Genomic DNA, 14,990 nt, shown 5'->3' on the forward strand with positions numbered 1-14,990 from the left:
TGTGTGTAAGCATGTATGTATGTATGTATGTATGCATGTATGCATGTATGTATGTATGTATGTATGTATAGATCATTATTAAACGTTCTGTGCGATTCGGGCAAAACACCGGCCAGAACTAACACAACACCATATTGGAGTGATCAGAAGCAGTGAACTTCACGGTAAATAAATATCCACACATGAACACTGCGAAAATGCTAGAAAACTGAGGAAGTCCTCTTACTTTGTGAGCTCCCTAGAGTTCAAGTTTCCATCCGCCAAAAATCCTCGTATTCCGGCCACTTAGTTTTAATATTCATATGTGTGCAGTTTGTAAACGGGAGACTAGCTTACTGCGCACAGCCCTAGAAAACTAGGCGTGCTTCGTACGTAAATGCGTGGAGTTTGTTCATTTTTGTCGGAGCATGGTGGATCCTGTCATTTTAAGGCTAAGTATTTCGAAGAAAACATGGCAACATACACTTGAATTGGCCGCTAAATACCATCAAAATCAAGCACAAGCTTTATTCCTAGCTTATATACGGTTAGCGGGGTAGCTGACGAGATCAGCTGATGGCTGAAAACTAATACAGAGTTGTTGCTCTGTCTTTGCACAGAATATCTTTTCCTTCAAAATATATTAAAACGTAACGTACAAGCATAATAATCGTCACAAATTCAATAGACAACGGAAATGCGGTGCATGACGTCGGTGGCGAGTAAAATTATGCTCGACAATGAAAAGAACGAATTCATCGGCGTAATCGGCATAACCGCAAATTCAGTGATCGGTCGGTAAGAAGTAAAGCCCCAACAACAATGAGTAAGATTTAGGTCCCCGCCAACGGCGTAGGCCCTCCTATAACATGGAAAAACCCGCGACTTGTAAGGACGGCACCGGAGCAATCGAAACTGCCGTGGCAGGCCAATAAAGAGGCTCCAGTGAACAGTGAGGGGTCTTCAAAACAAACGAGAAGAACCTTACACCAATATGGTGGGACCCTTGAATGATCGGGAGCACCCCGGCAGGCCAACATATAGGACCCGGTCGGAGTACAGGATCCCCTGAACAAAGGGCAATAACCGAAGACCAGTGTACATGAATCAAGACCCCTGTGTAATCAAGAGTGCCCGGGCAGGTTAACAGAGTGAGCTCTGACAAGTGAATGGTCCTCAGCAAATAAGTTTAAAGAGAAAAAGAGCCATAGGTCAATGAAAAGGGCCCCTGAGCATTGAGTGCCTCGGAGCGTCATCTTATATTGAGTCCCAGCAACAGCACGGGGTACTCCAAGCAAGTGGAAAGAACCCGATATGAAAAAACCGATACAAATATGAAGAGCCCCTGAGCAACCGAACGTACCCCGGCATTTGGGGTCCCGGCAGCAGCAGCGGGGCGGGAGAGCCCGCTTATCCTGCAGGCGCAGCGGTCCCCGCCGAGCCCGCGTCGCCCGCCATGCCTCCGGCCGCGCCGCTGCCAGGCGCGTCTGCACCCAGTCTGCCGGTAAGCCCGGGGCGTGGCCGCGCTCAGGCCGGACACGGCTGCCAGGTGTCTAGGTTATTTATAGTAACAATGTTTGACTGTACGCAGCACGTGATCATCAGTGGAATGCCAGGTTGACTGTTCCATCTGCTGACAAAAGAGGGAAATAGCGACAGGACTCAAAGATGCTTCTGTAGTGTTGTCTAGCGGCAGGAATCCAAACTAGCCTGGTTGCCATGGATACTGGACGTCTCGAACATTGGACTTAACGACTCTGGACATTTCGACTCTGGACTTTGCGTCCCTGGACGTTATGAACGCGCCCAATGGGCGCGTAATTGGACGTTTTCTGGACTATATGAACACTGGACGCTGCGATCCTGGACGATATGAACACTGGACGCTGCAATCCTGGACCTTTTGATTGTTCCCCGACCAAGGCACTGTGTTAGGTTCTTAGGGTCTGATGCTGGCGGCCACTACTGTGCAGGGCCGGCAATGCCGGCTCAGGACCAATGCAGCAACGATGGCATTGTTATGCTATCGTTGCTGTACATTTTCATGCCTCGTCGTTTTGCGCGCCACCCGTCCGGGACCAGAGAGGCTTCGCGCGCAGAACGTGGGAAAGCGAACCAGCCGGCCATGGTCGAGGGCTCCCTCACGAACAAACACGTCCATCAGGTTGAGATATGAATGCAGCTCGGCTCGACGATCCGACCGATCAGCTCACGTCGTCAAAACAACGTCAGGTGCTTCCCCAGAACAGCCATGACGGTGGCCCACCTGCCAAAATCGTACATCGCGCCAAGAGAAATGGAGGCGAGAGCGGGCGATCGGCGAAACAACATGCGCACAGGACGCGCAAATAGCATGTTGTGAGGATGTTTGCTGGTTCGCCCCAGCAACCCCCGTCGCGCAGGCGCCGCCGTCGCCCCAGATGCCATCAGAAGAGCCACGCCACGTGGGAACTGGGCCAGAGGGGGACGCGCAGGGCCCGCCCGAGGCGAGAGCGGGCGGGCCTTGCGCCTAGCGCATGCACTGCGCTGCACGGATTCCCTCAGCGAGCGCGTATATCGCTAGTCTTTTACCTTCCCCTCCATTTCGCTACGTCTGGATAGTTCTCTGACCGAGCGATGCACGCGGTCCATGTTTGGCTGTCAAGGGCCCATCACGTCCGAGAGGGATCCGATACGGACGCCGGAGGCTCGGTACAGGGGAGAACGGTGTCGAATATTCCGAACCGTACAGGATCCCGGGATGTTGGCTAGAGGCCGAAGGGAGACCGCCTGCCGTGGTGCTGGGGCATAGCGGCGAGGTGCGCCGAGCCCGCTACATCTCGAGGGATCGCCCGCAGCGCTGCGAGACCAGGGAAGGTTACCCGCAGGGCGTCGTCCGGGACAGCGTTCGGAAGCAGACACGGACGCCATCTGTCAGCCGACATGGACAATCGCGGCAGAGGGCAGCACCCGGCGGTGCGCGATGGCGGCGCGGGTACCCGCGACCCGCCGGCAGATGGCAGTGTCTTGCGGTGTGGATGGACGGGGCGGTCCAGTGCTCGCGGACCGCCGGCAAGTGAGCAGCCCGGCGTGGCTACGACAGGGAGGAGGAGCCAGACGATCGTAGTCCTGCCTTTACGCAGATAGACGTTTGTGGGTAGCGCGGTTCAAGACGCGCTTTCGCTCCTTTTTTCGGAGGCGGCTGACTCGTTTTGTTGTTTCTCGTTTGACCCCAGGCGTGACGGCATAAAGAGGCTATTGGTGATGATGTGACCCAGGACACGTGGAGACCGCCCTGGATGCTTGATTATGCATGGCGGTAGCGGAGTCTATCTGTGGTGTCTCCGCCTTGGGAGAGGACAGGAGTCAGTCTGCTCTCTTCCGACGTGGTGTACGCCGGACCTTATGAGCGATTGGTGACGGGATGTTCGGGACGGATAGAGATCCCGCCATCGACGCTCATAGGGAGGGAGACGAGGAATCAGGTCGCCGGACAGGCCGGTCGGGCCGTGTCTCCAGAGCGCGCCTGCCGAGGAAACCGTAAGGTCGTGCCAGGCGCTCGTCGTCTGCCGAGGGGCTCCACCGGTCCCATAGAGCGCGCTGTCTACCCCCAGGCCTCTGAGGGGTGCGCCGTGGGGCGATGCCTTGCAAGCCTGCTCCGGTGGGCGGGAGGCGAGGGCTGCAGAAGTGCCGGAAGCGACGCCTCCGTGCTGGACGAGGCGCTGCCTAAGGCGCATGCGCGGCAGCGGGAAGCTGCGAGCAGCGGGTGTGGCTGTGCGAATGGTGGGCCGCCCGTCGTGGACGGAACGCGCGGAGCGTCGTCCAAACAGGGGGCCGTCACCCTGGAGGTCAGGCGAGGGAACGGGTCGCCGTTCAGCTTCGGACACCCGGTGTCGGTCCAGCAGCCGCGTCGGTGTCAAGCTGGCAAATTAACGTGATGCACTTTAAACAGGGCTTAAACGTGGCTTTATGGCAAGATCGAAATGTGATAAATGAATTTAGCTTGACGAAGACCCATGCCAACGAGCCAATTATAATGCCAAGGCGCGGGAAATAAAAGGGGGAGGGGGTCCCACCCGTGTCCCCGGGCCATTACCCAGCGGGCTCTTGCCAATACAATTCGCCAGTGCTTGGGATCCTTGCCAGTTGGGCGTGCTAGTATGCATGCAGTTCCGTTTTTGCCCCATTTAAATATTATCGCAAGCTAAAGGGTGGCGGTGGGGTACTGTTGTTAAGGACGCACAGCCATGGGCGGGGGGACAGCCATTCATGGTGCCTGACCGGACCCACCATTCCGCTAATGCCCCGGTCACCTGTTTCATCCTAGCTCTGTGGCTCACATGAGTGTGCGTTGATGTCGGGTGTACCGGAGCCACAACGTGCCAAGTCGTGCGCTAACATCATCTGGCTCGCATGCTGACCAATGGGCTCCTCATTATAAATTCGCTCTTGTGGGGAGGCGTGACGGCGGCAGCCGGCGGCGCACAACATCCAGCGGCGGCCAGGCAGCCGCGCACGTCACCCACCACAGGAACCCCACGTCCCCCCCCCCCCCCACACAGTTACGCTGCAGGCACCTCTGGTTGGGAAGCAGTTGTGCTTAAAAGCGGGATGGTTAGCATACTGATAAGTGCCATAATGGTGGGCTGTACTGCACAGTGGCCCTGATATGACAGAATTTATAAAACTTTGATTTTGAAAAGCTTAAATACCTGATAGACCTAAAGCCAAGTGACCCTGCTCCCTAAAACCACTTGCAGGAAGGGTTTTTTTGCATAAGGTGAATGCAAACATTTCTTCACTGGCTACACTAAATAACTGAATTTGAAAACCTTGCTTTCACATTACAAAACTTGCAAAATAAATATTTGGAACTCCAGTATGACATGTTTTTCTATTCCTCATAAAGCCTTGTAATTTATAACCAGCATCCATCCATTGATCTCAGGGAACGAAAAGTACACCTAGGCAGCTGGAGTGGAATGGGTAGCATAGACAGATTTAGAAAATGCATCAGTATCTGAAACATATGCAGCATTGGATCAAGGAAATACAAACTCTCAATGGACGTTAGATTGCCCCAAACCACAACCCAGTTATGCCCATTTTTATGTAAATGCAACATACTGTAGTCATATATTTCTGTACCACCTTGTACTCAACATTTACTCATATTGTTACAAGGAAATTGGGTTCATATAAATTATGCAATGATATTGTGCAATAGGCACAATACTGAGGACTGGGTTACACCTACGCAGTCAGAATATTGCAATATTTGGCATAAAACCTCAGTTCCTACATATGTTGCAATTCTGAAATCCTCCCTTACGCAAGCAACTTTTCTAAAACGTAATAATGAAGTTGCTAACCCTATATCCTGAATGATCCCGTTACAGCACAAGATTTAGCATAAACCACAAAGATGCTTTGCACAGAGATGTTGTTGCTAGACTATTACAACAAAACAAAAACTATGGTAAAAGTGACTATTGCACCACAATCACCCACTTCGGGCATCATTAAGTGATATCGGCTGAGCTATCGCATGAAAGGCACAAAACCACAAGATAAAAGTAGCATTTTGTCAAGATTAAGTGTCAAGACCCCTTTGGTTAATGTAATAATAGGAGTGTGCACAACATTGCATCATACTAAACACTTTCATCATCATAAAGTGTCATTCATTTCTTAAAAGTGCATCTAATAATCACACAGCCATGCTGAGTTGACCTAACTGATGGTTCGCCCATTTTATGGGTGATAACATCTCTGTGATAAGTGTTATCATTGCGTACACTGTGTATTCAAATGCCAATCACACAACCATCTCAGTATTCAAATGTCAATCAGACAACCATCTCAGTATCCATGTATTGAAAACTGACAAGATCCTGAGCTCCAACATAAATATACATGAGAACACATTGACCAGTCACTTCGCGTTCAGCACTCCACAGCCTGTAGCCTATGTCACAATATTCATAACTGACTCACTGTGCAGTGACTCGATCATTACATGATCAGTTTCGATGCAGAATGTTTGAAATGGTCACGGGATGCAACCAGAGAAATAATGTGACTTGGAAAAGAACAACATACATCAGACTAACCTACAGGCATTTGAGATTACTTGAACACAATCTGATCCTCCATCCAACCATCCAAAACCATCCACAGTACCCCACCGCACTTGATGCGTTTTGCGACTGAGAAACGTGATGACACTTAACAGCCACAAACGAACCAAAGATGCCGCCAGCATAGCACTGCTATCTCTTGGCACAACATCCTCAATCTGGCATTAATCCCGATTCTGGTATACTTATAGCATGTGTCGATGCCTACTAGTCAAAACTTTGGAGTACCCGGTGTTCTATTGCCCTGGAAGTACCCAAGCTCAATGCGGTGTCCATGAGGGATGCAGAGTGCCCGAGCAGGTTGACAGAAAGCCCTCCCGACAAGAGTTCCTTACGCCCCTAGGGGCTTTCGTAAGTGACAACAAAGCGGACGAGCCTTAACTTGCATATTTGTTTTGCATAACGCCTGTTACGCGTGTTCAACACAAAACGTGTCCGCGAAATAGTCAGCCTACTGATATCTTTGCAAACGCGGCTTTACTGGCACCTGTACCAAATTTCTGTCGGCCATGTTCGCAACCTCCGCTGCTTTGCTGGGGGCAAAATTCTTTCAGCTTACTGTTTTGAGCTTCAGATGTCTTTCGTCCGGTTGTGACGTAACGATCGGCGAACATTGCGACTGGTGAAAATTCACAAAATCCCGCATTGTCAGTCATGAAAAAAATGTTAATGCTGACAGCGCTGCCGGACTGATGTAGGCCGGACGCGTGGGAGCATACGCCAAAAACCGGACAGGGCGGACAGCAGCACTCAGCAAAACGCCCAGGGGTGTGCACGAATCCGCTCAGAAGAGGGCGTTATGGGAAGCCGTTCAAATTTACGCGTCGCATTCCTTCATCGAATTCAATGCCAGAGGACAGCACACACACTTCTTTTCAAATTCGTTCGGGCCGTTGATTGCTGCGGAAGGGGCGTACCTCAGCTCGTCTAAGCAGGGAGCTAGAATCGCATTTGAACTAGGGTGGGAGTGAAAAATTCCGTCGCAAAAAGACCGCGCGGGAGTGAAAAAATCAATTCACAAAAGATGGAATTTATGAGCTCGTGACTGATGCTTCAGCAAACGAAGACATATATTTCAAGTTGGCATTGACGTAACATCAGGAACCTGACGAAAGTATTCTTTGTTAACATCTGAGGCCATTAAAATGAAACAGAATACATTAACACGCGCTCGGGTGGGGGGGGCAAATTGACCCCCCCCCCCCCAGGGCTTTTCCCAAATGATTTCTGAACGGCGCGGTGCAGCTGCGCCAAATTTTGCATAGCTGTAGAAAACCGCATAGCGGATCGTTTGACATACAAATTCTAGATGTACATTGTAAGGTCGCTGACCTATGACAGGCCAAAGTCAGCACATGGTTTCAGCGAAGGTGATTTCTAGGGAATCGTTCAATCTGATACAACAACGGAGTGTTTGACGAAGACATACATCTCTGAGATGCTCTCTTAGGTACTACAAATATTGAATGAGCGAATTACGTTGACCTAAGGTCAGGTATGATGGTCAGACCGAGGTCAAAACCAACCTGATTTATTATTCTAGGGCTTGCTGTATGGGATAGTTTCTGGTACGCATTTCAAATTTTTTGACAGCAGGCACCGCATAATACATCTTCAGTTGACTTCTTAGAGGTAAAAATAGGCCATTGACCTAAGATGATCCGGGTCGAAAGTTTTGTTGCAGGAACATACTGCCTAGCGTAATCTTTGCCGCTTATCCAAATGCAAAACGCAGAGCAGTCTTGTATCATTTTGGTCACCATGACCTTCGAAGAGTCAAACAAGGTCAATGGCCTCAAATGGGCTTGTGACCTTTTGTTTAGAGACAGTTGCCTAGGTTCTGGGGGCGCTTTGGAGACCAACTTGGAATTTGACCTTGTTTGACCTTATTCGATTTGAAGGTCATGACCTAGGAAGCTGAAACCTTAACCTAAGTGAGTTCACGTATAGGTCAAGACACCCTGTAAATTTTGTGTCTCTAGCTTTCTTAGTTCCAGAGATCTCAGAGGGGGGGTCAAATTGACCCCCACACCCCACCCCACCCGAGCGAAGGGTGTCTAGCGAGCCAACCGGGCGCGTGTTAAAACATAGTAATTTAATGACAGTATTATGAGCGTAACAAATTATTTACACCAATCATTTGATGCTGCACTTTTAAATTCCCTCCCACAGCACTTTTAAAACAAAACAAAGCGAAGGAATTCAATAGCAAAATAACAGCAGAAAATTCAACGAGCACAAAACACTCAAACAAAAAAACATTGGAATCCTACACATCAGCCCATCACCAAGCCAAACACAATAGACATACTTCTGGCTTCTGTTGAGGTGGGGTCAGGGAAAACAAACATTTTGCCACTATTTCTTGTAAATTAATACGAATGCTTATTTCCATGAAAGTAGCCTATGCCTAACCTAAAGAGGCCTTACATCATCTCATCCTGCATAACCTATTTGTATCACAGCAGAAGTTGTGAGTCAATGATTCTTGCACAATTCCTATTGCCACTTGTCACGCACTTGACCAACCTAACCAAACTTAGAGTAGCCCATATGTTGAACATCATCTCAACTCGCCTTTCTGTTGACAGCAGCACTTGTGATAAAAACATAATATTTAAAGCTAGTTTTTGGGTGGTTTCAACTTGCATTTTTATTCAGCTAATTTTTGCATTCTTGTTGACATCAGACAAAGTTGACAACATGCAAATCAAAACACTTTAAATCGTTTTGAACAACTTATTTTGATTGTCATGGTTAGCCTATGTCAAGGGCACTAATGGGTATGCTCCACAAAACAATCTCTCTTCTCCAAAAATAACATAACTTTTAGATGACCGTGCCAGTATTGCTGCTTGCCTTTTCAGCTGCAGCAGATGCATCCATTTGGGCTTGTTTATTCATATTTAATGACAAAGTTTGAGATGTTGGCTTCACTTTAAATGGGTTGGGCTGACTATTTGTTACATAGCAATATTGAACTCATATTATAATTGTTATGCAGCTTAGAGTATCTCTGTGTTCAAAATATAGTGCATGTATACAGTAGTCATTCGCTGGTCAGCAAACCATGACAACTATAGAAAACATTTGGTTAAAGCAGCCATGAGGGACCACTTTAAGAAATTTGGGGTAAATTACCAAGAATATGCAACAAAATAAGGCAATTGCATGCCTTGAGGCATCATAATTTGTCTTCTGGCAAAACTCGATGCATTAAAACAGAAAATGGCTAACTCTCGTTACCAATCATGTGTTGAAAGCAGGTAAGGTAAGCAATTACTTGGCCCACAGGAGACTTACCGGCTTCTTCCTGCTCCCCCCAAAACAAAAAATCAGTACCTTTTGCATGGTCTGCTGGCAGACAGAGTCATCCGACTCACCTCCTAAATATAAGCATCAATCATGCCCACCATCCTTCGAGGTTAAAATGCGAAACAACTAAGAGGTATGCATGATAAACATCTCCAGAGGGCAGAATTTCGCCATAGAACACTTCTGTATTAGCTGCGTCAGGTCTGTCCCAAGGCTCTATATGGCAGCATTAGAATAGCCTTGCCAGGTAGCCTGGTGGATCAGACACTCGAAAGGCTTGGATTTATCATTACTGAGCACCGCCATGAACCAAGAAAACGGTTAACCGAAGGTTTAAGAGGGCAAAAATGGCAGCAGAAGCAAGTTCCGTGCTTCATACTGTCTCCTTCATTACGTGTGAATTGTTCACGCTTGGGTGCATATCAAACATGTTTGGGCGGCTGGCGAATTTATCTAATTTATGTATGAAATACGTACAAGTTTGCAATTGGAGCATCTTGCAGAGAAATTGGTCAACATTTTAAGCAGCAGATGGTGCCCCTAAAGACAATCAAAAACGAAGGAAGAATAAAGTGGTATCACACTGGTATGATACCAAGCAAAACAAAAGTAGCTAAATAAATATAAAGACTGGTACTTTTCTCGCAAAATTTTGCAATCAGCTGATTTGACTTTAAATATGTTAATATAAGTGCTCAAATGGTGATATTTATCCTGTAAGTTTAATTTAGAAAACATTTCTTGAACTTTTCACTCATGCATTTCGGGAGTGATACAATTGAGTGGTCAAGTTTCATTGGGAAAACAGAAATACGTGGAGTAAAATTGTCTACCAGGCCTTGCTGGTGTTTGCGCCAGGCTCTGCTTTCATGGTGTGGTGGTGAGACCAAAAAAAAAGTAGGGATGCATGAACACCTTGCATTTGGCGCACAGCTGTAGATTGTGATGCGTTTTACAAACAAACCAAAGTTAATGCGTGCAAGCGGCTGGGGTCGCTGGGGTTCTTAAGCTTGGAGGTACCTGGCGCCCTTGCTCTGTGCATACATAGACATGATTCAGATGTAGGTGAGGCAGGACATAGCCATAGGTGTCCGGGTTCTGCGGAGCCTCGTTTGTGCTTGGCGATTTCAAGTGAGCTCGGTTTTGGATGACATCTGAAAACCTCAGAAAGGGAAATAGGGGTTTGGCATGTGCGATTAAACAATGTCAGGCAGGAGTGAAAAATTCACATAAAATATGAGGGAAAGTAGTGAACAATTCCTCCTCATAGGGTGTTGCTTTACACCCAAAGTCGGCAATTCTAGGACACTGCGTCTAAGACGCCAACCTGCCAGTTCTGTGCAGACGGATGCCATTCGTGCCCTTGGAGTATACCGTTAGATGTTTCGAACCTAACGGCTTTTGCATTATTTCGGGAGGAGCGGGTGCTTCTCGGTTTCAACGGAGAACTTGTGATGTCATATTAAAGCTGTGCTGGTGCAGCCTGTCCAATCATTTTCATCGCATTCAAAAGCACTGCACATCACCTGCCACCGAAGAACCTGCAAATTTCTGCCTCACCAAGAACAAAAACGACCAGGGCAGACTCCTAAAAAGAATTCCGATCTTTAAATACCATTACTACTACTACTAGATTACTTGCCAGCGTTTCCAGCCTGTCCCCGCATCTCACATCAGTCCAGCTCTCTGACGTGTCTACCTAAGAGCCCAGGTCCGGGCCTCTTTGCATACAATACGTGCCAAGCCGTCCTGTATTCTTAACCACGCTGCGCGATACCGAACAGGATACGGTAATTTTATGCAGCGCTGGGAGCCGAAACGGCGCTGTGGAATATGCAGCCAGCATCGTCGCCACAGCTTTACAAGAAGAATAATGACTTCAGAGTCCAACGGGGCATTAGTGCATATGGAATATCGGACATCTGCATCCCGGTGGCAGATGCATGAGACAACACAGAAGTGTTACATCCACACATCAAAAGCCACTCGGCAGCCTCCACAAGGAGGACATAGATAGTCAATGACTCGCGGTAAAATGAGTTTGGGTTTGCAAGCTCAATGGCCTGGGGGTCCGGCGGGTTTGGTGGCCTTGTTCGACCATTGCTGGCTCCCCATCAACTCCGTGAATGGCGGCATACAATTCGAGCGAACGCTGAGCCATGAGGTCGATGGATGTATGCCTGCTCTTCAGCGTCCGATGGATGTGTGCTTGCTCTTCAGCGTCCCGTTTTTTGCAATGCAAGCAGGAGGTGTCTTAATTTTTGGTCACGTTCTCAAAATCAAAGCTGCCAGGGCACACAGGATGATGAATTTCACCCTAAAAATAGCCTTAGGGATCAATGTGAGCCGGCACCAACCCAAGCCAAATTAAACTGATTCGTTGAGCCCTAAAGGAAGTGTTCCACATTTGAAGATGTTGAAGCAAGCATCAGATATGCTATAACAAGCTCATTTTTAGCTACTGGTGTACTTTTAAGTGGAAACGACTGTTACTAGACAACACATTTTCTCTTTAGAGTAAATATGATCCTCAATACCTACGTCATTGACGTTCGATACGTGGCTAAACTCCGACTAGCCGGGTAACCGGAAATCAAGTTTGTTAATTCGAATGAATATCCTATTGTCTCATGCTGCGAAACTGCCGAGAAAATCCCAGTTCGCAGGCTGCTGATCTACAGCGAATGGTTCAAAGCGAAAGCGAAACATTTTGACCATTTTCATAAGTCAACTGAAAGTTATTTTCCTCAGTTTGAAGAGAGCAGTTTCGAAAGCTGAAGAAATTTTGTATTCCAGCCGGCTCATGATGGATTTTATACCTTGCAAAACTAGTTGATTTAGTCATGCAGCCATTTTTTCCGCTTTGCCTTGTTCACGTTTAGTTTTCGCCAAGGGAGAATGTTAATTTGCCCACGCACTTTCCCATGCATTGACCTTTGAATGTGTTTAGTGACGAAGTTTATCTCGAGCACTACTATGCGCAAAATCCCGACGGATTAAGCCGAGCACAGCCACATGCTGACAACAATGTTAAATCATCAATTCTTCACACTCGCAAGCCAACAGAACACCGCGAATGATGAACTTTAGCACTCGCCTCACATATGGGGCCCTAGGCAACAGCGTGAGGTGCCTCTGAGCTTACGATAAAGGTCAAAGGCCCATGCGGAAGGCTGCAGAGCGATCGCGAGCGCTCTGTCCGTGAACACGTAGATCCCCGAAAACAGCGAAGGTGATCCAAGAGAAGAAAACTTCAGGCCAATGTGAAAGGCATCTAAACGACCGAGGATGCCACGGCAGTTCCACAGAGGCCCCATTTTCTCAGCGTTTCCCACTTCGAGCGAGTGGGAGGAACTCAATAGCAGTGCGGTGGTCACCTAGAAGATGGGGAGTTCCCCAGTGAGTTAGCATGCAGGACTCCCCAGTCAGAGCTCAGAGCCCTCGGAGGAAGCGGGAAGACCTCAAAAACAATGTGGAGGGCACTTGCGCCTATGTACATGAAGATATAGGGTCCCGGTAACAGCGTAGTGTTCTTCCAGCAAATATGAAGTACCCAAGCTCAATGCGGGGTCCATGATGGATGCAGAGTGCCCGAGCAGGTTGACAGAAAGCCCTCCCGACAAGAGTGTCCTTACGTCCCTAGGGCCCTTCGCAAGCGGTCGAGCCCTAACTTGCATACTTGTTTTGTATGACCCCCAGCAACAGCGCAGGATCCCGGAGCGAGTGGAAGGTGCCAGTGATCAATGTGAAGGGCCTCTGAGCAACCGAGAGTTCTCCGACAGGTTAACACACGGGGCCCTGGCAGCATCGCTCAGAGCCTTCCAGGCGACTGGGGAGAACCCGTGAGAGGCCTACCAGCGATCCGAGGTGCCCGGTAAGCTGACATGTAGTGTCACCGGTAACAGCGTTAAGTATAATGCGTGCATCTTAAAGAGCTCAAAACGTCTTTCACCACGGCCTTCTAAATCAGGCAAAAAAAGCGTTTGCTCATTGGCTCTCCATTGTTACTTGCCATTTTCGGACCTCGATTCCTGTTCCTGGCCGGCTGCAGGCCAGAGACGTTCAGTTGGTTTCACTTTGTGTAAAAACCCGCGCCCTCTCGGTCAGTTGTCAGAGCTCAAGAAGGGGGGTGGGGGGGGGGATAGGATCCCGTGACCACGGACTCCTCTGGATCCGCCGCCGGGGAAATGTCGGGTCAGAGGAGAAGGAATTGCCAAGGGCCGAGGCTAACATGTTAAAAGGACCATGTTTCCGCGAGAAGTGAGCACGCGACCTGTCTCTATCAATTTGCTTGATATCGAAAAATAACCCTTTAGCGCCTCTGGAAAAAGGGACAATATCTGCCGCATTTACGAGCCACTGGCAACACAATTAAACATGCACTGATACGCAGCAGTCAACAATTACATGACATGATGCGAAAATAATTTAGCACGCTCAGGTCACACAAGCAAATGGTGGATGATATCGTGGGACGGTCATATGGCTGGACACGGGCTGAGCTGTACAGTACCTTGCAATTGTGCGTTTGTGTCGCCGTTGCACTAACTGTGGGCCAATGATTCATTGTTCACATGCTGCTCTCACCTCCCAGTTTTCCAGAAGACTACGGATGGCGAGAAAGTTGACTATCTGGCCGACGAAATTGAGGAGCGCACTGCATGGCGTCAACAAGCAGAGCGCCAAGATGATGAGATGACTAATTTTCATGATAGAAAGCCAGACGCCCCTTTGACATCCGGTAAGTTCAGGTCAGGTCAGGTCAGGTCAGGTCAGGTCAGGACAGGACAGAAAGGGACGGGATGGGGCGGGGCGGGTTGGGTCGGGTCGGGGTCTGGCCTGGTCGAAAGATCGGGACAGGAGACCTCGACTTAACGTCCCCGAGGCCGGCAGGCGACTGTGAGACGAGCACAACCCAGGATCCTACCGGCTCCACGTCCACGCCTCCACTGACCGGCCTCCGGCCACACTCCGCCCAACCCTGGGCCCAGGTGATAACGGGCAGCGCGACCTGACCGGCCGCTCAGTGGCGTCACCTGCGGTCACAGCGTCAGCACTAGCTCCACAGCACCAGGTCCAGTCACCGGGCATCAGCGCCAGCTCCAGTCGCCGGGCGCCAGCACCAGCTCCACAGCGCCAGCTCCAGTCACCGGGCGTCAGCGCCAGCTCCCGTCATCCGGCGTCAGCGTCAGCTCCAGTCATCAGGTATCAGTGCCAGCTCCAGTCACCGGGCGCCAGCACCAGCGCCATAGCACCAGGTCCAGTCACTGGGCATCAGCGCCAGCTCCGGTCACCAGGCGCGGCGCCAGCACCAGCTCCACAGCACCAGCCCCGGTCCCCGGGCGTCAGTGCCAGCTCCAGTCACCGGGAGCCAGCACCAGCGCCATAGCACCACGTCCAGTCACTGGGCGTCAGCGCCAGCTCCGGTCATCAGGCGCGGCGCCAGCACTAGCTCCAGTCACCGGGCGTCAGCGCCAGCTCCAGTCATCCGGCGTCAGCGTCAGCTCCAGTCATCGCGCATCAGCGCCAGCTCCAGTCCCCGGGCGTCAGCGCCAGCTCCAGTCACCTAGCAGCACG

At 49.6% G+C, this 14,990-nt stretch overlaps 1 protein-coding gene across 1 annotated transcript in view; it reads right to left on the reverse strand.

Moving 5' to 3' along the window:
- Positions 1 to 14,178, reverse strand: part of LOC119104861 (uncharacterized) — a 32,703-nt gene extending 18,525 nt beyond the window's left edge. The window contains exon 1 of the mRNA XM_037228589.1: positions 14,001 to 14,178. Coding sequence (XP_037084484.1) covers positions 14,001 to 14,123 — 123 coding nt within the window. The 5' untranslated portion in view covers positions 14,124 to 14,178. The remainder of the gene's footprint in view (positions 1 to 14,000) is intronic.
- Positions 14,179 to 14,990: the final 812 nt, after the last annotated feature.

Source organism: Pollicipes pollicipes, unplaced genomic scaffold, assembly GCF_011947565.3.
Source record: "Pollicipes pollicipes isolate AB1234 unplaced genomic scaffold, Ppol_2.1 Scaffold_6052;HRSCAF=7182_pilon_pilon_pilon, whole genome shotgun sequence".
In the NCBI taxonomy this organism is placed as follows: domain Eukaryota; kingdom Metazoa; phylum Arthropoda; class Thecostraca; order Pollicipedomorpha; family Pollicipedidae; genus Pollicipes; species Pollicipes pollicipes.